We start from the raw sequence: 21,108 nt of genomic DNA, 5'->3' as shown, positions 1-21,108 counted from the left end.
CCTGGTCTCGGTTCGGAAGGAATGCCGAGGGGTCGCCTTTGTTTTGCAAAAAAATGTTTAAATTTTTGTGTTTGTAGTGCAGGGCTGTTTAACTTTTACAGGGGCATTTTAATATCGGTGCTAAATGCCTGATGCGGTATTCGAGACTGCGTATTTGGTAATAGTATTCAGTTCCCCGGCCTGACTGTAGACTTTTTAATTCTCTGTATTCGCATTCATAACTATTGTTTTACGCTGTAATTCTTATTTTTAAATAAATAATTCTCCCGCCACCCCTAGGCTTAGCATTTGTCAGATAGCTCTGGCTAATCGTAATGAAGTAGGATGCCCGGTAGTTCAATTCGAAAAGCACACTGGTGCAAATCCAATGGTTACAGGATCAAATCCCGTCGGATGTCATATTTTTTTCCAGTGAGTACGTGCATTGGATATTTTAAAATTATGTATGTAATAGTTACATTGCTCTGCTTTTCAAAGGAAGATTTCATTATGAACATTTTGTTAATCACTTGGCAGGATGTTGATAACAGTTCCCCCGTGTTTATGATTCATTGATTTATATTCCCTCCTCTCTATTGACTCTGTTTTTTTATGTTGATTGAATTAAATATCTCCGAACATAATATGTGATATGAGGCGTTCAATCCCTAAAAGATGCAAGTCAACGTAATTATATTATTAAGGTCAAAATCTATCAACAAATATGTACACATTCTATGCGTTATTTCACACAATATTTCAGTGGCTAAGGGTGGAGGTAGACTATTAAAATCTGACATAAATAGTGCACACTAAACTTTGTCAGTCCAGCATATTTATTTTCATTGCACTAAGCTGCAATGTGTAGATAGTCTTAGTTAGTTTTTAAAATTCAATTAAGCTCTGCGTGAACGTGTTTCACGGGAGTTTTTATACTTCATATTTTAAAGTATTTTGAGGTGCTCTTTTCGAATTTTTATTTTACCACCCGTTTCCATAACAATCAGTGGTGAAGGGTGGAGGTAGGCTGTTAAGATCCGATATTGCACTAAGACTACAATGTGTAGATAGTGTTTGTTAGTTTTTTAAATTCAATTAAACTCTACCTAATCCTAGCCATAGTAGATAATAGTCAAAAAATATTCATTTATCTATAAAATGTCTAAAATTATACCATTTTAGATATTTTACTACTAGAACAATATTTTTTATCGATTATGGTTTGGTTAGGCAGGGCTTAATGAATTTAAAAAAAACTAACGAACATCTGTAATAGAAAACGAATAAGTATCCACTATTTGTGTCGAATTTTAACAGCCTATCTCCACCCCTCGCCCACTGCAATCTATATATAGATACCAAAACCTGTTCCAAGAACGCGAAAGAAATCAAATGCCTATAATACGAGGGTGGGTCAATAAGTCCTTAGAAAAGCCGACAGGTGGCGTGACTAGTACTGTAAGCGGTTGACTCCAATATTTAAGAAATGTGTCACAAAATATAGGTAATTACTAAATCTAATTTTATTTAAATGCCATCTCTACTTCAATGAATAAACAATATTGCGAGTCCACGGTTTCAGATACATTTTACACCTGACAACTTCCAAAACTGAGTTGAGTGAGTGACTGGCAAACATATTTTTGGATAAATTTTAAATTAGGTAAGTACCTATGTACCTACCTATACTTAATTCAAATATAATTCGCAAATCTGCACGTGTCATTGCTGGTCATCAAGGACGTGATGTCCAAGGATAATGGAAGTAAACTAGACGTCGCGAACCCGACAAAAAATACAGTCCTGTTAAACCTTTTATGTTAATTAATACATTTTGTTTTCACAGTGAGCTGATTTTTTTAATAAAAAGATATTTCCGTTATTACTAAGCTTAGATAAGACGGTGGGTCAATAAGTCCTTAGAAAAGCCGACAGGTGGCGCGACTAGTACTGTAAGCGGTTTGTTTTCATGCAGCGGCACTACCGATTCAGTATGCTGCGAAGTTTCAATCAGATTGGTCGGGTTGTTGTGTGTTTCTCGTACATTTAAAAAAAAAATTTGCTTGTGGAAAATGGAGAAAATTGAGTTTAGAGCTGTTGTTAAACATTTTAATATAAAAGGGTTAACAGCAAAGGAAATAAAAAATGAGTTGGATTTAGTTCACGGCATATCTGCTCCTTCACTTGCAACTATTTATAACTGGTTAAATGAATTTAAACGTGGTCGTACATCAACAAAGGATGAACCACGCTCAGGACGTCCTGTAGAGGTGACTACACCAGAAATGATCAATAAAATCCACGATATGGTGTTAAGTGACCGAAGATTAAAGTTGAGTGAGATAATTGAGGTTACAGGGATCTCAAAAGGTAGCGTCATTTCTATTTTACATGACAAATTGGGCATGAAAAATATTTCTGCAAGATGGGTGCCGCGTTTGCTCACAGTCGACAATAAACGCAATAGGGTGGTGGCCTCTAAAGCCCTGTTGTCGCTCATGCAACGCAATCCGGATGAATTTTTTCGTCGCTTTGTGACTGTAGATGAAACATGGATACACCACTATACTCCCGAGACGAAAGAACAGTCAAAGCAGTGGATTGCGAAGGCAAACCATGTCCAAAGAAGGCGAAAACCGTAAAATCAGCTGGTAAGGTTATGGCTACTGTATTTTGGGATGCACGTGAAATTATTTTCGTTGACTATTTGGAAAAAGGGAAAACAATAACAGGGGATTATTATGCATCTTTATTGGACCAGCTAAAAAACAAAATTGAAGAAAAACGGCCTCATTTAAGCAGGAAAAAAATCCTCTTTCATCAGGACAATGCCCGTGTTCACACATGTTTACGATCAATGGCTAAAATTCAAGAATTGAAGTTCGAATTGGTCGACCACCCACCGTATTTGCCAGATTTAGCCCCCAGTGACTTTTTCCTTTTCCCAAACTTAAAAAAATGGCTAAGTGGACAACGTTTTTTTTCAAATGAAGAAGTCATCGATCGGACAAATGCTTATTTTGAGGACCTTCCGAAAACTTATTTTTCTGACGGTTTAAAAAAAATTGAGAAACGTCTAACCAAGTGTATTGAGCTCCAAGGAGATTATGTTGAGAAATAAAAAAAAAATACAAAAATAAAAACTGTTTTAATGCTTTTTTCTAAGGAATTATTGACCCACCCTCGTACAAATATATTTATTACTATTAAGTTGTCGATTCTGGTATTAATTATTGGTTTTTTAAATTTACAGATCACGCAGAAGTGACGTGATTTTCCAAGATGTCCGTCAGCGAGAAGGTCTCTTTATCTGACGCCCTCAGCAATGTGGATGTACTCGATGAGCTTACATTGCCAGGTATGTAATTCAAAATGGTGTATAGGTGCCAAAAATCTATCAATATTCACTATGTGTGATTTTAGACCAAACAACGTTGTCGCAAATCAAAGGTAATAGAATTTAATTTACTTCATAATGCTTTTCAATCATTTAAATCTTCTCTTCGGTCATGTCCACCCTTTAGCTGGAGCATATGGACACCATACGCCACCTCTAAGAATCTTCTTGCGTCATTCCAGGTCATGTCCATATTCCATAACTCCGCCATATACACTGTGGACAATATTTAGCGGCCTTCCAGGATACCGGAATCCGATTGACTTGAAAAACAGTCTAGCCAGGGTGAAGTTCTCTTCAGGCATCTGCAGCATATGGCTGAGCCATGTTCAACGTCGTTTCTTCACTTTCAGTCTAATGAGAGGCTGCTTGTTTCACTCTCTTATCTCATCGTCATAACACAGTATTTGTCGCAAATATCTGTTCTCAGTATATGTTGCTCTGAGCCTTCGTAAGATGCCAAGTCTCTCTACCGTAAAGCAGTACTGTCAGAACGAAAGTGTCGAATAGGTGGCATTTAATTTTAACCGAGTACATTCCGACTCCCTTTAAGAGAAAATAATTAAATATGACAGTTTTATTATAATTCATGTGTCAATTTCAGACGAGCAGCCATGCATAGAGGCGCAGCCCATATCCATCCTGTACCAGGCCAATTTCGACACCAACTTCGAAGACAGGAATGGATTCGTCACCGGAATCGCCAAGTATATCGAGGAGGCCACCGTTCATGCAAACTTGGTTAGTGACCAACATATTAATCAGCTCAATCGAGTTAAAAACCTAAATGAAATTGTTAGAATCTAAAGGTATTGAAGAGAACCTGCTTCTATAGAGATGGAGCTGGAACATATTAAATAAAGCAAAAAAAGACTACGAACACATAAATTGTGTCAAGAAATGCTCCCGATTGATTGTGATTCTTTATAGAGAAACCACAGAAGGCATCTCGAAGAAGATTCAATATTTTTCTTAGAATCGTAGTTGTATAGCAATCATCGACACATCTCCATAGAGACCTGCAACTATAACTTGAGTTGTGGCGCTAGTGTCTTGCGAATTATTATTTTCAAAACCACCGCATCTCAAGTTTCACAGTTTTGCATAATGGCATCATTTCATTTTGTATTTCTTCATAGAATCTACTTCTGGAGGAGGGAAACTCGATGGCGGTGATGTTATACACTTGGCGATGCTGCTCCCGGGCGATTCCGCAGCCCCGCAGCAACGAGCAGCCCAACCGGGTGGAGATCTATGAGAGAACGGTGGAGGTGCTCGCCCCCGAAGTCAAGAAACTCCTCGCCTTCATGTACTTCCAGGTATGCAGACTGTCCTAAAAATCGTAACTTCAAAATTAGGAGAGGTGTTTATAGTCCTGGGGGATATGTAATTACTTAGTCCTTGGGATTTTGAATGGAGAAATTGAATGGTTACCTGGTGTGTTGCTTGAAATGGCAAACGGCCCGTGAGATGTTTTGAATCCAAGATGTCAGCCGCTCCATACACTTATATGAAAAATTAATCATAACACCTTTCATAGTTATTCTATGACAATTTTGTGTAAAACCTTTTTGTTATATGTATTTGAATTGAAGATTTTTCATCAACGTTTTTATTATAATATGCTGTTTGTGCAATCGTTTGCAGAGGAAGGCGATCGAAAGATTCTCGGCCGAGGTGAAGAGGTTGTGCCACGCGGAGAAGAGACGGGACTTCGTTTCGGAAGCCTATCTCCTGACGCTGGGCCGATTCGTCAACATGTTTGCTGTGCTTGATGAACTCAAAAACATGAAATCGTCAGTCAAGAACGACTATTCCACCTACAGACGGTAATATATTTAATTTCCATATAATTTGTTTGAAAAATGATTCACATATTTCTTCCTCAACAAATATTTAATTAGAATTATATTATATTAATAATTAAATATATCATCGTTGGCCGAAGTTGATCCGCTCCGTTATTTACTGTCGCCGTTTTAGTTTCACAGAATGTAAACAGTTCGTCTGCTGGGTTTTAGAATTGTCTTAAGCCGAGTGGTATGGCCAGCTAATTGCCATCTACATCCCACTCTTGTAAATTATTACCTGTTAAAAAAATATTAGTTATTAACTTAATCATTAAGAAATATGTTTACGGTGGATATTTTCAGAGCTGCTCAGTTTCTCAAGGTGATGTCTGACAGCCAGACGCTTCAGGAGTCGCAGAACCTTTCCATGTTCCTGGCCACACAGAACAAAATCAGAGACGCCGTCAAAGACGTACTTGAAAAAATACCCGGTAAGGATTCCATACAATCCTAGTACAGATCTACATACATCTGCTCACAAAGGCATAAAAGAATGTGTACAAATGCCCATGTTTTTTTGTATTGGGACAGATGAAAAACATATCCAATTTATAGTAATGTTTGCACAGGTTTCAAACGTACCTTTGATTGGTTTTTATTAACATTTTTTTCTGTTTAATAACAATGAATTAATAAAAAAAAATTCCTATCACTAAGCTTTTAAATTCATGTTCAGGTTATGAGGAGCTGATGTGCGACGTGGTGAACATCTGCGTGCAGATGTACGAGACTCGGATGTATCTGACGCCCTCGGAGAAACACATGCTCGTCAAGGTGATGGGATTTGGCCTCTTTCTCATGGACTCCGATGTCTGCAACATCAATCGGCTCGATCAGAAAAAGAGACTCAGGCTAGACAAGATCGACAGGATCTTCAAGGTGATCTTTCAATTAATACTCATTCTTCTTTTGACCCTGTCTTCTATCAAAGTTTTGCGACCGAGTACACTTTCCGATCCTGGGCCAGCCATATCAGATACCTAACGCCTTGGATATTGAGCCACTTACGGAGCTCACGTAGACAGAATTATAGTCTTAGTTCAATTAATACGTATGACTGACGAAGTTTAGTGTGCGCCATTTATGTCAGATCTTAACAGCCTCTCCTCCACCCTTCGCTGCCATATGGTCGGTTTTGAATCATGCTTGGACGATCTATGTTTTCTTGGAGACAGCGATCAAATACGATGATTCTTCCTAATATTAATGTTTTTGTTTCAGAATCTTGAGGTTGTGCCGCTTTTCGGTGATATGCAGATTGCGCCGTTTAACTACATCAAGAGATCAAAACATTACGACGCTAGCAAGTTAGTGCCTTCCACCATAAAATTGTCACCAAAGACAGGCAATATCGTATAATTTTTTGGGTGCCGTAAAAAAAACATATGCTGTATCTGTCACATTTTGACGTTTACCGATTTTCACAACTTGTCCAAACCTGTCAAATAGCACCAACAAACACATTCGCACATGCATGATGAGATTGAAATGAGATTGGTGAGACCGTCGGTACTTTTGTAAACAAACAGTTATTGTAACGATAGTTTAATTATTGCCAGTAAATCCATGCACGTGTACAGGTACTATATAAACGCAGTACGTATGTAAACATTTTGGTACAACCTTGCACAACAGCATCAACAGACTTTAAACCAGAATGCTAGCTGCCATTTTGTCTTTAGGGCTGCCAATAGAAGAAGAAAAATTATAAAGTTGTTACCAATACAATCACATGTACAATAATTTGTTCGATTCAACGCGTATAAAACTCATTCTGTCATCAGTCCAAATTCTTCGGTTATAATCGAACAGACAGACACTCTGATTTTAGTGATAGTATATATTGTTTTCCACCTTTTTATATAATAATCTAAACCACCGGCTATTGAAAAATGGCTAACAACAGACACTCGTGCTCCAGGAGCTGTGTAGGAGTGAAAATGGTAGTTTAATTTTATTTAGATATCTGGGCACTCTGTTTACCCAGGATATACCATAATTGGTTTGATTTTCTTTCTAAGATGGCCGATGTCCTCTGCTACTGTGCCTCCGAGTCCTCAGGCCGACCTGATGGTGCACTTGCCGAGGATACGCGAAGATCACCAGAAGTACATCGCCGAGCTGGCCAGATACAGCAACGAGGTTAGTCTTAATAATAATTGTCAATTCTTATTAAAATTGTTGCAACTTATTATAACATTCAGTCGACATTGGTGCAATGAGAAAACAAAAAAATAACAACCATTATTGGCTTGAAGAACAGGCAAGCCATGCTGGGGTTCTCTTTTTGTATCCGCAGCACATGGCCGAGTCAGGTCAAACGTTGCCTCTTTACTGTCGGCGTGATGGGAGGCTGCTTGGTTCGTTCTCTTATCTTCTTGTTACTCCTGAAGTAATACCCAGTATCCGTCGCAAACATCTATTCTCGAAGCTCAGTATAATGTCTCTCTGTATAATGATTCGCTACCGTAAAGCAGCACCGTCAGAATGCAAGCGTCGAATAGGCGGCATTTGGTTTTAACCGAATACAGTCGCTCACTACAACAACTAACGTATCAACGGATTAATTCCTTGGATATATATTATTATCTAAGTAACTGATTCCCATGGAAATATTTTGATTTTGGTCATGACATAAATAATGATGTTTTGGTTTTCTCTCTGCAGGTGACTACGACGTACAAAGAGTCAGGGTCTGACGAGGAGAATACGGCTACTGCTGAGTTGGCTCTGCGCGGCCTGCATCTCCTGTCGGGATGGGCTTCCGTTCTGACAGAGCACTGCTCTTGGAAACTGTTGCATCCCACGGATCACCACAGGAATCCCAGCTGTCCCGCTGAGGCCGAAGAGTATGAGAGGGTATGTGGCTTATGTATAAATATAGAAAGCCTATGTGCAGTTAATATATGGCTATTATAAATGTTGATTTCTGATTTAGGCGACCCGATACAATTATACATCGGAAGAGAAACTGGCTCTGGTGGAGATAATCGCCACGGTGAAGGGTCTGCAGGCTCTGCTGGCTAGGATGGAAGGCGTGTTTGCAGACGCGGCTCGCAGGAGTGTCCATGCTGCTTTGCAACGATTCGTTCAAGTAACTCTACGAGAGCCTCTGAGGAAAGCAATCAAAAATAAAAGAGATCTCATCAGAAGGTGAGAACTCTCGTAGTCATTGATAACGCATTTAACAGTGGCGAAGAGTGGAAGTAGGCTGTTAAGATCCGACATAAATAGTGCACACTAAACTTTGTCAGTCAAACGTATTTGTTTTCATTAAACTTAGACTAAAATTGTAGATAGTGTTGGGTAGTTTTTAAAATTCAATTAAACACTGTGTAACCAAGCCATAATAAATAATAGTTTTATTAGAGTAATCCATTAAATCATACATAATTTTAGATATTTTATATATAGAAGAATATTTTTTATCGATTATGGTTTGTTCAGGCAGGGCTTAATGAATTTTATAAAACTAACCAATACTATCTGTACTGAAAAAGTATGCACTATTTTTGTCAAATCGCCCACAGCATACCTAAACTATTATGGTTTAGTTTAGGCAGGGTTTTATTGAATTTTAAAAACTAACCAGCACCATCTGTAATTAGTATTTTTAGTCCAATGAAAACAAATACGTTTGACTGACTAAGTTTAGTGTGCACTATTTATGTCAGATCTTAACAGCATATACCTCCGCCATATGTTACGACTAAGCTGAAGACATGGACGAGAAAAGAAGAATATTTTACTGATATTCATTTTGTTTCTTTCGCAGTATAATGGTGTCCGTAAGGGAGACCTGCGGAGATTGGGCCAGGGGAATCGACCCTGAGGCTGACCCGGCCATGCGCGGTAAAAAAGACACGCCCGATAAGGAGTACAATGTCCGTCTGCCCACCAGGAATGTCGGTAAGTTGTATTATTAATCGTATAATATTATGAGGAGACCATAGATAACAGACGTTGGTTGCGCTTGTCATAGTGGATTGTTTCTGTTCGTTTGAGAACGTCAACCTTGGTCACCCGGTCAGTCACATCTGAAAAGCCTCAACTTTCCGTCACATTTAGCGTCAATACCTTCATACCGTAGAAGAGGATTGAGAGAACATAACAGCGAAGAATACAATAGTCTCAGATTAAGGTTAATGTATCGATTGCTAAGGAGGCGTCTCATTTTGAGAAAGGCACTCCTTGCAATCTCAAATCTAATTTTTATTTCGTATTCATAATGTTCCTAAATATTTATAGTGGGTCACACGTGCAATCAGTTCGTTGTTAATGATTGGATGAAAATTAAATGACCGACTCATTCTTTTGCAGGTCCGTCGTCAACCCAATTGTACATGGTGCGAACGCAACTGGAGGCCCTCATCGCGGACAAGTCGGGCGGGAAACGAACCCTCAGGAGAGACTTGGATGCATCTACGCTGCAGCAGATTGAAATATTTCACCGCTCGAGTTTCTTCTGGAACTATTTACTGGCTTTCTCAGGTAATTTTATTAGAACTAACCTAACCTTACTTAGCGAATTATGTCCTGCCTACATTCCGCATCTCGGCGTCACCACATCGTGAGCATGAACAATAACTATCTCGACAAATGAAGCGGCTTCTAAATATTCATCCAAATTTACTCAATTAATACCTAACGGCAATGATGTAATCGTAATCGAAGATACACAAATTTCTCAGTTTCAGTAGGAGCAATGGTGTCGAAGAAAACCTTCTTCTGATGGTTTTGATTTGAGTCGAAAATGTGTAGGCCTGCAGAAAATAAAATAAAAAAGTTCACTGACTCGTGCAGTTTATGATGATAGCGTGATACACGTGAGGTGACCACATTGTCGTTCTGGCCATTTCGGCAGATTTTGACAATACATATTCATTTCTAGTTCAAAATGTGTTAAGGGATGGGAGCATCAGTCTGATAACATTTTAAATAACAAGAGAAACAATATTGCACATTTTTTTCCCATTAATTCTGTGTTCGTCCCAGGGAACATCGAATTAATGGGAACTGAAATAACTAACGGGTGTAGAGTGACATGCAACCGATCTCGAGTGTGGAAGAATATGGGATAAATTTAAATGCATTGTCAAGAATACCGTTGTCCGTCATTCTGACAACTGCTCTCGGTTTGTGCACTGACGCTCATTCAATATTTGTGTATTTGAAGGTTGCAACACACACTATTGCACATCTATAACGTGTATTTCATTTCCGTAGGACACTCACACATTCAAAAGCCTGCTTTAAAATGTGGTGTATTGGGGTATAGCCTGTCGGAATTCTATTTATTAATCTGTTCTGTGGTTCATCCCATAAGACTCTTTGTATAAATCATTCCTGGCAAACTTCTGCAATTCGATGACGAGTGGAATAGAGATATCTTTTATCGTGGCTATATTCATGATTTGGATCACTCGCGGCAAGTAGGAAACCTTAATTAGGTAGATACAGTGATATTTTTTTGGCTTATGTTTTTGTCTTTTTTCTTTACAGAATCATTACAGAAATGTTGTGATCTGTCGCAGTTATGGTATCGAGAATTCTACCTGGAGATGACCATGGGACGTAAAATCAACGTAAGTTATTCTTTTTTTCCAGCCGGGATATCCATTCTTAATCGTAGCATTTAATCGATGGGAAGGAAAGAATTCTCATGGTCTGACAATAAAAAAATTCATTGTGTTTTGATTTGTGTTGGCAGAACTGTTTGGTCCGGCATCAGCACAACGAAGAGTGCAAGGACGTCATCACGATGGAGAAGAGGATACAGTTTCCCATCGAGATGTCCATGCCGTGGATTCTCACCGACCATATCCTCAAGACAAAGGAACCCAGCATGATGGAGTGAGTAAATCTTTCTTTTATCCTTGCTTTTCCATATTATATTTTATATAAACGTTCCAACATTACTGATTGTAAATTTAACTACAGTAAGATAAGGAAATGAATAAATTCTTTGTGCTACTTGCTATTCACCGATTAAGCTACCGGCTCAAACAGTTATCACAGTGTTATGTTTCTGATGTTGTTTCAAATTACGTTTGTTTCTGGTCCATCTAAACCAGACTTTTCCAAATCCTTTCGGAAAACGCGGCATCATGAAGTGAGTCAAAAGTGCAAATTAAATTTGAATAAAATTCTATTTAAAAGGCGGTGTTTGTTTTTAAACAAGCCAAACCAGCGCATCTATTCTATACACAAACTGCTATCGGCCACTATCGGCAGCTATTGAGGGGGGTAGTTTTTCATTTTTGTATCAAAGTTTTAGCATTTATTGTAACAATTACAATAAGTTAGTAACAACACCCCCTCAACGATACGCCACTGCGCACTTCGTTGATGAATTTTCCTAGCTCAGTCGGTTGAGGGGTTATTAATAATAACGATGTTTCCTTTTGAAAAAGTCGGTAATGACTCGGTTTATTTTCGGTATGTAGCGTCCAGTAGATAATATTTTTTTTACAGGCCAATGTAGGTGAAGGCGGCAGACAAGTCAACGTGACGCCCGATTACAGCGAACGCGAGAGATATTTTACACCCGTAGGTAAACGGGATGCGAAACTCTCACCGGGGAGTACTTTGGCGTTCAAGAAGCGAAGAGATGCGCGGCAAAACTGGTGAGACTGGTCCAGAGTGTTTGAAGAGAGGCTGCTAGTAGAGAAGATGTTGTTCCTGAGAGAAGATCCGGTAGACTGATAAAAATCTCTCGGATGCGCCCTCTTTTATAGCAGCCTCCCTTATTCTAATTAGTCCAAAGAGTTTGAGAAGGGGTGACCAAAGATTCTACTATGTCCGTTAATTTCGTACTGCGTAATATCTCTTGTTTATTTAATAGGAATTTACTGGATTGTCAGAAGGACCAAGTATCAAGAGATAATATATTCTGTGCACGTGGATGGATATATTGACGTTATAAAATATCGTCTATCTAATTCTATGGATTTTATATGAATTTATTTAGAGCATTTAAATAGCTATCTCCGGCATAAACTCGCGGTTTTAGTCTTATGCCAGGAGTAAACACACGATTTGATTAGCGTTTAAATTACATGCATTTACAACTATCTGTGATTTTATGACGTAAACCTGCCTGTTGCCTTTACCTTTTACAATTTTACATTTTTAATGATAACAATTTATTCTTAAAACTACGTCTTATATAGTAATACGAAATAATATTTTACTATTTCCAAAAAATAGCAAAATACTACTTCTGGCAAAGGAAATCCGGTGTCAATGTGCAAGAGTATATCGACCGGCGATATGCCCCCACCTTGCCCGATTTATATCGCTGTCTCTTTTCCCGCGCAGCTATATAAGGTCATGATTTTAATTTATTTGATCAGAAATTGGCGAAGCTCACGCTAGTTGCCATCAAGAATTTATTCGTTCTTAAATATGCGAATTTCCTTATGATTTTTATTACAGACGACAGATACAAATATGATGAGCACAAAAATCGAACAATATTTCATAAAAATTAAATTTAAGAGACTCTACTGAAGTTATTGCGTAGGCCCGCCGATGCATACACCTATTAATGCATCGGCTGGCCGTTTTGGCTGTTGTTATGCGGTAATGGCAAGGGTGGCCATTTGCAGCATTCTCACCTACTTACACCGACTCGCACACATACCCGCGCGTTGGCTGGTGTTGCCATGTTATACATTGATTCTATAATTATTAGTTTAATTATTAACGAGTTTATAGATGGAAATATCATTCGATTAGTGTGTTCCACATAACATTTTATACATCTTATTATAACCTCTCGCTACTGCATTCGTCTCTTTATTTTGACAATCATTCTGGCCCATTTATACTATTACATATTATATTAAACTTATACCTAACATTTTATATTACATCATCACAGGTTTTATTGTACAGAACAAGGCAATTTCACATCCATCATTCTTTTATACTGTATTACCTTGTTCGTAGCAATCGATGCCCCGTTCGATATGTTTACATACCGAACGGGTAGCGTAAAAACCTGTGAACAGATAAACAATTTATATATGATTCGACAAGGAAGCGTTTTAGGCGTTTTACTAAGCCGTATAGTTAGAGATCAGGTTTACATGTCGGCTTATTACTAATCAATTTATTATGCGAAGGCACCTACCTACAGGTAGGTGGTGACATTAGCCGTATAAACAGTCAAAACTGTCTATCTCGCTCTAAAATTTAGCACATCCCAAGAGAGGTGGTGTTGAAACTTATTGCAACAATTACAACTAACCTATTGTAATTGTTACAAAAAATGAAAAACTACCCTCGATAGCTCCCAATAGCGGCCGATAGCAATCTTGTGTATAGAATAGATGTGCAGAAACACAAAAATAATTGGTAATGCATTACTTTTTGAGTACGGTTGTAAGAAGATACGATTCTCGAGTGTGAATAAATATGGTATAAATTTAAAAATGTCTTGGTTATTTTAAATATTTACATATTCTATACGTATTAAAGTACATCACGTGAATGCAACTCGCATTCATTATTGGTAGTTTTTGATGATGACATGCATATTGTGTAAACAAATAACTTGCCCCACACTATATGTAGTCATAAACCAAATCTGTCATCAAAGTCTTGATCTATAGTGACTGGCATTCGCATTTTTATCTTATTAATGTAATCGGTGTGTCAAACATATCACTGCTTAAAAACACATAAAATGACACAGTATTGAAAAATCATTTAAATGTGATGTTTGTTCATGTTGAAGGTGTTTAATTAAAATGGCGAAAATGAGTTATAGGCTTTTTATTATATCACCTTCAGCATTCCAATAGTTCGCCATCAAGAATACTTCTGTGACGAACTTACAAATATTTTTTGACAAGGTTGACAGATATATGACGAAACCGAGCATTGTTTATATACATTCAGAACTTTTCGCCACTTTAAAACACACACAATGACACATACTGGCGAAAAACCATTTAAATGTAATGTTTGTTCTTTTTGTAAACCTTTTTTTTTTCTTTAGGTACGTCCTATACCCCTTGGATCTATATAACGACAGTGCACAGTACGCCTTAGCTGTGTTCAAGAAGCAGTTCCTCTATGACGAGGTAGAAGCGGAGGTCAACCTATGCTTCGATCAGTTTGTTTACAAGCTAAGCGAGCAGATATTTGCCCACTACAAGCAGCTGGCTGCCAGGTGAGTGGGGATTTCTTTATTGATGATTTATAAGACGTCTTCGAGCTTCTCACACGGTGATACAATGTCGCGATACAGAATTCAAGTTACCTAGGAACCTTGACCATCATGGTCTGAATCCATTATCATGCGGTATCTAATACTACCATTCATACTGCCGATACTGTATGAGACGTTGTTTGTTTTGAAAACACTCATGGGTTGTCACTGTCAAATATGTTAACGGGGTGTCAAAGGAGTATCAACTTGACCTGCCTTTTTTTGAGCCGATTGTGACACCACGTTAAATTTATTGTATTGCTGGTACGTCTAACCCTTCGAACACGATCGACCTGTCGATCACGGGATAGATTTTGGTCGATCACCCCATGGCCCATACGAGTCGTGAAAATACATATTTAATATAATATGATTTCATTGAGATTTTGAAGGGGAAGCATTAACCATTCATATTTTTATTTCCTTAATGCGCCGGCTAGATGGCAGTGACTTGCCTGTGCGGTGGTTTAGTTTGTGCAAAAAATACGGAACACTTTGTGATGTCCACACGGCACAAGTAAGTTTGCGCAAACCTCATTACGACAAGTTGTCGGCGTGAAAATACTGTTTTATAGGAATGTCAGCCAGTAACGATTTGTTTTTGTCACATTCGCTTTTGGTTTCACATTGTTTATTGGTTAAAAAAAAGAGGAATAAACGCTACAGATCCAAGTGAGCCAAACAATGGCTATTAAGAAGAGACATACACTCGCATATAAATTCACTCAACGATTTAAGAGAAGATCGTACTGTAATAGTGTTGATCACCTCTTTCTAGCATTCTCCTGGACAAACGTTACCGTGCCGAGTGCGTTTCGCGCGGCGCATGGTCTCTGGCGCAACCAGCCGCGTCTCGATATGGTGCCCTGCTGAGACAGCGGCATGTGGCGTTGCTGGGTCGGTGTGTGGATCTGGCGCGACTGTTGGCGCAGAGACTGAACTTTGACATGCACAAGGCATTGAATTGTGCCGTCTCCAAGTTTGAAGCTGGCGACATCACGGGAGTTGTGGTGAGATATTATTGTATTACCGAGGACGGTTCAGTGTTGCCAACTGGACGTATGCAATCTGCAAGTCTGCAATTTGGCCACACTAAAAATTTTGAAGAATTGTTGTCATTTAAAAAAAAATTGTATTACAATCAACCTTTTTGATAAATTCTGAATTGAATATAAAATGCCACAACCAATGTGAACAAATCCCTTATTAATATTAATATAACTTAATAATAACAAATCTCAGATTTCACTATAAAATCCTTTATCTCCATCTAAATTACATGAAGTCATTTCAAACAATTTTTTTTAGTTTTTGTATTGATTTTGTGACATTTAAATTTTCTGCAAACTCCCCTATCTACTTCACCACATTATTTCATCCCCCCTCTCCAACATTAGGACATGACATCATATATACCTGACCCTCAATTCGTAAAATAAATAATTTGTTGAAAATTATCGATTTTAGTATAATGTCATTCCGGACAAAAATTCATATTTTATATTTTGTTCATTTTGTAATAATAGATAATAATATTCTACAATCCCTACCCTTATCCCTTATTTGTCACATTATATTACCTCCCTCCTCCCACTAGGACATGACAACATATTGACACCTACGTAAAAGTCCGTAACTGCGTTTTTGGCTATTTTGACTTGATTGTCTTTTATTAAATAATTTTAAAGATAATACAACAATGATAATCGAAAAAAGCAAAAATTCAACAATATATCAATCAACTAAAAAAATTATTATTTCAGCATTAAAAATTAACATTGTGGTGTCATTAAAATTTATTAAAATCGTACTACTGAAAAGTACCATTTTGCAGTTACTGCTTTATATGTAGGAGGTGTCGATATAATATGCACAATCCCTTATTCTTATATCATAAATCTACCCATCTATTCGATGTATAAAGACAAACTTTGAACTTTCTGATTTCTTAGTCCCATATAAAGTAGGTATGTTGTTTGATTTACTGTAATAATTAAGTGGTCCAATTTGCTACCATTGTTAAAGAATCATCCGTTACTGTCACTCATATATAATATTATTGTATACACAGGAATTGGAAGGGCTTTTAGCCGTCAACCGGCTGTGTCATCGTCTCCTGTCAAGATGGCTATCGCTGGACCCATGGGATGCAATGCTGCGTGAGGCGGACCACAGCGTTCTGGCGCCGTACGGCCGGATCGCGCTGCACGTCTTCTGGGAGCTCAACTACGACTTCTTGCCCAATTATTGTTACAATGCCGCAACTAACAGGTTACTATGATATATTTATATTATCCGCATTTCAATTTGTTATCGGTTCGTGATTCCGTATTTCAAGAGAATGTTCTGAGGGAACATTTTATATAATATTACCAGGGTATATTCTTCATTACATCGATTTTGTGTTGACAGGTTCGTGAAGTGCCGCGGTATTCAGTTTGCGGTGCCAGTGCAGCGTGATAAGCCAGCGCAGGCCGCCCACGCTCATCTCTGGGGTTCCAGACAGCTCAATCTGGCGTACACCACGCAGTTTAACCAATATTCAGGTATTCAAATGCTTATCGGGTAGTTTTTAAATAATCTACTTTATCAGCGGTTTATTTGAATAAATGCACGCTGGTTGGGCCAATTATGGTCGCCCTCATTCCTATATTTCCCTCCTACTCCCTCTTCCTCACACTCATAGGCCTTGGTGAGAGTCCAACACTCCGACCCGTAAGTCAGTATTGGTTGGATCAGCACGTTGTACATCTGAATTTGTGTACGGCGGCATTTAACTATTGATGATTTGTATTTTTGCTTATAGGCTTCGTGGGCCCCCAGCACTTGCACGCGATGGTGCGTTTACTTGGCTATCAGGGCGTTGCCGTGGTCTTGGAGGAGCTCCTGGGTGTGGCCCGTGGACTGCTTCAGGGAAGTCTGGCGCAGTTCGCAAATGCCCTCTCCAATGCCATGCCGGAGGTCTGCAAACTGCCGAGATACGACTACGGATCCCCAGGTCAGTTAATTAACAACTATTCTATTAAACTATACTTACAAGAAAGAAAATACGACTCTAGTAAGACATAAATATTTAAGGTTTTTCAAATTATGTATGTTCAATGTAAAGATTGTTACTTTCTTAGATCTTGTAAATTGTTTGTTGAATAAAAGAAATAGTTTATTAAGTTATCAGCAAGTGCAAGTATGTTATAACTAAAATTTGGAGTGATCCGGGCGTCGGTAAGTAATTATGACACTTTATTGTTACCTTGACTTAAAAACACAAAAGCCGAAAGTCAAAAAATTAACGCAATTTGATAGGCATTTCAATATGTAAAAACTGTTAGTTATTTTCGTCGTAATTAGATAGGACACCTGCGGCTTAATTGGTAAAATGAATTCAGTGGATTTCTTGTTCCATTTTCTCTAGTACCTACGAGGTATTTTCAAATTATGTATATTCAATAACTACTCTGTTTATACTTTAATTTCACAGCGCTATCATTTTGAAAACCAGTAAAATTATACGGTTAACGCGGCGGCTTATAATGTCATGGGTCCCAGGTTCGAATCCTGGGTCTAGCAAATACTTCTTTTTTCTTTCGACCATGTCCGATCCTAATAGGATCATATGGGCCTCCAAGTAATGGAGGTTTGTATTAACAGATTTTATTTTTACGAGAAATGGATGTCAGCCACTTGCTCAACCTATTAGGTCCATACTCTGACTCATACACAAATTGAAAAACAATTTGTGTACTTGCCAGACCCGGGATTCGAACCTGGGACCCACGACACTATAGACCGGCGCTTAAGCCACGCGGCCAACGTGGGTATACACATATTGTTTATCATGTATATTTGGAGTCCACAGTATGGACGTAATAGACTAAGATCCATATTATCTTAATATCGGACATGGTTAAAAAAATAAAATTTTCATTGTTATAATCCATTTCTTCTTCTTTTTGCAGGGGTTCTGGGTTATTACCACGCTCAGCTGCAGGACATAGTACAGTACTGCGACGCCCGCACGGAGATGTTCCATTCCTTGAGGGAGCTTGGTAATACAGTTTTGTTTTGCCTGCTGGCCGAGCAGGCCTTGGGGCAGGAGGAAATCGTCGATCTGCTGCACGCGGCTCCGTTCCAGAACATTCTGCCTAAATTGCATTGCAAAGGTAGCGTTTATTCATAAATTAATTTAATGTTACCTAACCTCAATTGCAGAATACGCATTGGAAAGAGAGAAATGACAGGTTTGAACATAATATTATGGAAAAGTAGTTCCATGTTAAAACGAACAAAGTTTTCCGTCTGCATTTTTCTTGAAATCAAAATGAAAGATATTAGCACCTTTATTCAAACGTTTACAAACCGCGACAAATGATATCTTTATATCACCCACATTCGAATCACAGAAGTTTCTAGCAAGAGAGGATGTTTGTCATGAGTATTTCACTAATATATGATTAAATTCATATATACAAGTCTTATTGTCTAGTAGTATATAGAAATCGTATTAATTACATTGTAAATATGTATAATACAAACCTCTACTCTGTGGCGGCCCATATGATCCTATTAGGATCTGACATGGTCGAAAAAAAAAAATGTTTTAACCTCAGGGTAATGATATACCTATAGAGAGCGCCTATTTTTCGGCAAAATGAAGCCATGTTTCTTATGTATAACGCACAGTAGAACCTCGATTTTATTATAATCAACTTAACTATGCAACGTTATACCATCGTGTTGCTTCTCAGTACCGCTACCAAATTTAAACACAATAAAGTTTACCATATGTTCTACTAAAATAATTACCACTAACTTTATATTTAGCACAAAAACAATAAATTCCAGCAACACATGCTCGCAGTTTTTAAATGAATGTAATCAGCCAAATCCATATTTACCGGCTACGTTTAAAAGAAAAATATTTAATTCAGCCGTCGAAATTCTATCTTACTCTAACGCATAGTGCGGAGATATAAGCGTGCCGAATGCTTTCACACTCGCACTTATAGTTCGTTTTTGTTCAGGCCTTGATTTTAACACTTCACTGTGATGTCACCTTAGGTTACGCGTCCCATTAAATTCCAAATATTTCAGTTAATTTGATTTCGATTGTCGATTCCAGACTTCTTCCGTCCAAAGATTTCTGTTGGACGTCATGAAAATCACATAAACATCGATTGAATGATGTTTTGTCTCTTTTTGTCTTTCAGAGGGAGAGAAACCCGAGGTGAAACAGAAGAGAATGGAGTCTAAGTACGGACCACTGCAGATTGTCCCTAATATTGAAAAACTCGGCACCGCAAAGGTATGCAATATCTTCTTGCACAATAATTTTACTGTAAGCCGTAAGAATGCGTACAAGTTCTCTGCGTAGTCCGATTCTTAAATTAAAACTCGATGGCGAAAGAACAATACAAGATTGCGGCGAAAAATTCAAAGTTGCAGACATACAAACTTACCTAAAGAATGGATGGAGGAGCCACAGTCGAAAACTACCCAATCAAGACTCGCAACTGGACAGAATCTGACATTCGAATGACATTTCCAATATGATGTCCATATGGTAGTTCGTAGTTCCATTTTTGACCGTTCTTTAGATAAGTTTGTAGGACTGTAAGGCCCTCCTCCCACGGCGCAATTGAAATCTGGTGGAACTGGTTGGTGATGGTACTCATAAACTGACCAATGTGATGATTCGCACACGGCGCTACTGAAACCACTTGAAATAATAATCACATAACCTCAAACTGTCAAACTGGACCATCAGCTGTTTTGTACAAAAACCGACAACACGCACGCTGCCGCGTTTACTCGAATAAAATTAGGTTATTTTAATTTTGCTTGTCTTGTACTTTTGACGTCTTGGGTTGTAAATGGTTTTTATAGCATTGCAGTGCTACCAATTTTGGTAAGAAAATATGATTTTTCACCGAATCTAATGATGTTGGTACCACTGTTTTACGGTGACTGGAAACTTGAGAGACCGCGCGACTAGCATGTCGCGTCTCTTCGCGACCATTTTGAAACTGAGAGATTCCAGTCTCGCCGTCAGCGAGCCGCCATTGAAATACATTAGCTAGATACTGGTTGGAATTTTAGTTTCAGTTCCGTCGGACTACAGTTGCTCCGTGGGAGGAGGGCCTAAGTTGGAAGCCCATAAAATACCAAAATGGCAGCCGATTACTGGATTGTAATATTTCATAATTACACAACACAATCAGAACAATTATTAATACCTACTCATGAACCATTGTCTCTTGGCTGTGATTTTATACCGCTGTATAAAATGAAACTGATTTGGGGCAAAGGTTGGGGGGGCATAGATTTGTACCTGCAATTACTGTGGATTTGTAGTTCTACAGATTGCCGCTAAATTGTCCGCAGCTAAGATATTATAGTAATAACTTACCTAAGTCTTAAGTTACTAGCGATTGTCCACAATCAAGAAATAGACCGATTCATATTATTAATTCTCTACTGTCGAGTCGTTGATACCAAATAATATTTATTATATTATCATAATGCCTAAATCCCCCATCAAAAATCCTCCAATCGACAGAGTTGGGAATATAATGATATTATTGTAATTGTAAATGAGTCAAGGCTAGACCATGATGCACAGCGAAACAAACAAAAAGAAAGTTACCGTTATCTGTTTCTGGAGG

The 21,108-nt window shown here is 38.2% G+C and overlaps 1 protein-coding gene across 1 annotated transcript in view; it reads left to right on the top strand.

Annotated features, from left to right (window-relative positions):
* Window positions 1-21,108, top strand: part of Cyfip (Cytoplasmic FMR1-interacting protein Sra-1) — a 30,211-nt gene that overhangs the window by 4,894 nt on the left and 4,209 nt on the right. The window contains exons 2-22 of the mRNA XM_085941725.1: window positions 3,233-3,337; window positions 3,981-4,117; window positions 4,516-4,695; window positions 5,024-5,205; window positions 5,530-5,657; window positions 5,903-6,105; window positions 6,448-6,533; window positions 7,248-7,368; window positions 7,894-8,085; window positions 8,165-8,379; window positions 9,002-9,135; window positions 9,547-9,717; window positions 10,729-10,811; window positions 10,937-11,079; window positions 14,234-14,407; window positions 15,225-15,456; window positions 16,518-16,717; window positions 16,859-16,992; window positions 17,253-17,444; window positions 18,403-18,606; window positions 19,654-19,748. Of these exons, the coding sequence (XP_085797851.1) occupies window positions 3,262-3,337; window positions 3,981-4,117; window positions 4,516-4,695; window positions 5,024-5,205; window positions 5,530-5,657; window positions 5,903-6,105; window positions 6,448-6,533; window positions 7,248-7,368; window positions 7,894-8,085; window positions 8,165-8,379; window positions 9,002-9,135; window positions 9,547-9,717; window positions 10,729-10,811; window positions 10,937-11,079; window positions 14,234-14,407; window positions 15,225-15,456; window positions 16,518-16,717; window positions 16,859-16,992; window positions 17,253-17,444; window positions 18,403-18,606; window positions 19,654-19,748 (3,282 nt within the window). The 5' untranslated portion in view covers window positions 3,233-3,261. The remainder of the gene's footprint in view (window positions 1-3,232; window positions 3,338-3,980; window positions 4,118-4,515; window positions 4,696-5,023; window positions 5,206-5,529; window positions 5,658-5,902; window positions 6,106-6,447; window positions 6,534-7,247; window positions 7,369-7,893; window positions 8,086-8,164; window positions 8,380-9,001; window positions 9,136-9,546; window positions 9,718-10,728; window positions 10,812-10,936; window positions 11,080-14,233; window positions 14,408-15,224; window positions 15,457-16,517; window positions 16,718-16,858; window positions 16,993-17,252; window positions 17,445-18,402; window positions 18,607-19,653; window positions 19,749-21,108) is intronic.

The sequence above is a fragment of the Rhyacophila brunnea genome, unplaced genomic scaffold (genome assembly GCF_057557595.1).
Source record: "Rhyacophila brunnea isolate RB1 unplaced genomic scaffold, BYU_Rbru_1.0 scaffold_13, whole genome shotgun sequence".
Lineage (NCBI taxonomy): Eukaryota > Metazoa > Arthropoda > Insecta > Trichoptera > Rhyacophilidae > Rhyacophila > Rhyacophila brunnea.
The sequence above is the reverse complement of the archived record's forward strand: the minus strand, read 5'-3'. Positions and strand labels throughout refer to the sequence as shown.